The sequence below is a fragment of the Bactrocera tryoni genome, unplaced genomic scaffold, assembly GCF_016617805.1.
Source record: "Bactrocera tryoni isolate S06 unplaced genomic scaffold, CSIRO_BtryS06_freeze2 scaffold_502, whole genome shotgun sequence".
NCBI lineage: Eukaryota > Metazoa > Arthropoda > Insecta > Diptera > Tephritidae > Bactrocera > Bactrocera tryoni.
In genome coordinates, this window is record NW_024396192.1 from 36968 (window position 1) to 39234 (window position 2267).

Here is a 2267-nt window from a genome sequence, read left to right on the forward strand (position 1 = left end):
TCAAAATTGCTAAATTAAAATCTTTGCAAAGATTTTATTTTTTTTTATTTATTTAAGACACAAAGTAATATTTTTTTAATTTTATTTTTAATTATTCTGGAATGAAGTGATATTTTATATTTTTGTACCATAGTTTAAGTTTACATTAAAAAATGAAGTAATATTGTTATTTAATGAATTTATTTAAATAAAATTTAAATATATGCCTGAATAAATAGCACATTAGAAATAATAAATGAAATTTAATATTTTAATTATTTAGAGGGAAGTCATAATATTATTGCGAATTATTTGAGCCGTATCCTCTTCTTCTCTTTCTATGTCCAAAATATCATTGGTCATTGTAGTATGTGAAGTAGATGGTATTTCTTCCGGAGATTCCACTTGAAAGTGTTGGCAAATATTGTGCAATGCGCAACAAGCATTCACAATTTGCGTAGCCTTTTCGGGAGTGTAATGTAAACCTCGTACAGATAAAAGACATCGAAATCTACTCTTGAGTACACCAATTGTCCGCTCTACAATATTGCGGGCCTTTGAGTGTACTGTATTGTAGCGTGCTTGGGGTGAAGAAGCTTCCGCCAAGCGATAAGGCGTCATTAAAAATTTGGACAGAGGATAGCCAGCGTCGCCTAAGAAATTACATTACTCCACTTATTTAGCAATAAATACGATAAAGTCTTACCCAAGATCCAAGTGTTATTCTGTATGTTGTTCTGTAAATGCACTTTCAAATAGCTAACATTGAAAACAAAAGAGTCATGATTTGCGCCTGCATGCCTAGCATCCACATACCGAATAGACATTTTATAATCACAAAGCTAAAAATTTTAAGAAATTATACCATTTTGTTTCTAATATAATTCAGATTTTATACATACAATCGTCACGTTTAAACTGTAGTAGCCCTTTCTGTTAAGATAAAGATGTTGCACTTCTTTTCTTGGTGAAATTATGCGAACATGAGTCCCGTCGATGCAACCAACTACTCTCGGGAAAGCACTTTTTGAATAAAATAAAACTTTTGAAGTCATTTGAATTTTAATCCATTGGGCACAAATACGTTGTTCAATTATATTTTGAACCTCTTTAATTACTAAAGATATCGTAAGTTGCGCCAACCCAATGTTAAAATCATTTCCACTGCATTTTTGATAACCACCGTCAGCAAGGAAACGCAGAGTTGCGCATAATTTTAATATATGTAGGAGGTATGGCCGTTCCTCGCACACGTTTGCGGAAATGTTCCTTCATCTTATTCAGTAAAAAACAAAATGCTTCTTTATTTAATCGAAAATAACTTATGAATCTGCAACCAATATTATTAAAAAGCCACTCAATTGTGAAAAAACTATGGCTTACTTTGCATTGGGAAGCTCCAATGGATTTGAGTGATCACGAAGGCTTTTTCGTATACGTAGCACATCAATTTCGCCCCCAGTATTTTCGTCATTGTAATATAAATCAAAACTTATATTCATTTTTTATTTATTTTAATGTTTATTCACTTTTTCGCGAGCGACAACTGAATTCAATTGTTTAAATATGTCGTTTACAAAATTTTAGCTGTTTCACTATCTGTCAAATTTCCCTTTCTTAGGTTGGCAACGCCAATCATACTTCGACTGAACTTAGTTGAAGTTCGCAATACCGAAAAAGAGTTCGGTTGATCTGAAGTTGAATTGCCTTAACTTCAATTTGACCAAGTCGGGTTGAAAACCGCAATAGGGGCATTAATCTTTCTTCAATGTAATTATTATTAATTTTCAGGTATTAATAATTCTTTTCTTTAATTAATCTTCTTTCATATATTAAATATTTTTGTAAATTAAATATATTTTTATTTATATAAGCTGTAATAAATTTTTTGTTAACATATAAAAAATAAAATATAAATTTTGAAAATTAAAAAATTTAGTTTGAAATTTTAATAAATTTTAAAAGTAGGAATCAAAAATTGCAACCCCGCATCAGCTGTTTAAAATGCAACCCTGCATCAGCTATTTAAAAAGAGAAAATGCAACCCTGCATCAGCCGTAGATTGGGGATATTAGAGCAGGACACTGCTGAATGAGCGCAACAAATATGTATGATCACATGTATACGTACGTGACTGGGTAAAATTGTCGCTCGGCCTATGTTAAAGTACACATGATTACCCTATGGATTACCCACTGATTATCTTGTTTTTTACCCGCTCATGGTTGGCAGGGTATGTTTTATGCATGGGGCTGTTTTCAAGTGTACAATTTAATACAAGTGTGTGT

At 31.6% G+C, this 2267-nt stretch overlaps 1 protein-coding gene across 1 annotated transcript; it reads right to left on the bottom strand.

The window, feature by feature from the left end:
- Window positions 1–244: 244 nt before the first annotated feature.
- Window positions 245–985, bottom strand: LOC120781200 (putative nuclease HARBI1). The gene is made up of 2 exons (XM_040113318.1): window positions 686–985; window positions 245–632 (listed from the first exon to the last, which is right to left on the bottom strand). Exons 1-2 carry the CDS (start codon window positions 804–806, stop codon window positions 259–261), a joined length of 495 nt encoding a protein of 164 aa, XP_039969252.1. The 5' UTR covers window positions 807–985; the 3' UTR covers window positions 245–258.
- Window positions 986–2267: the final 1282 nt, after the last annotated feature.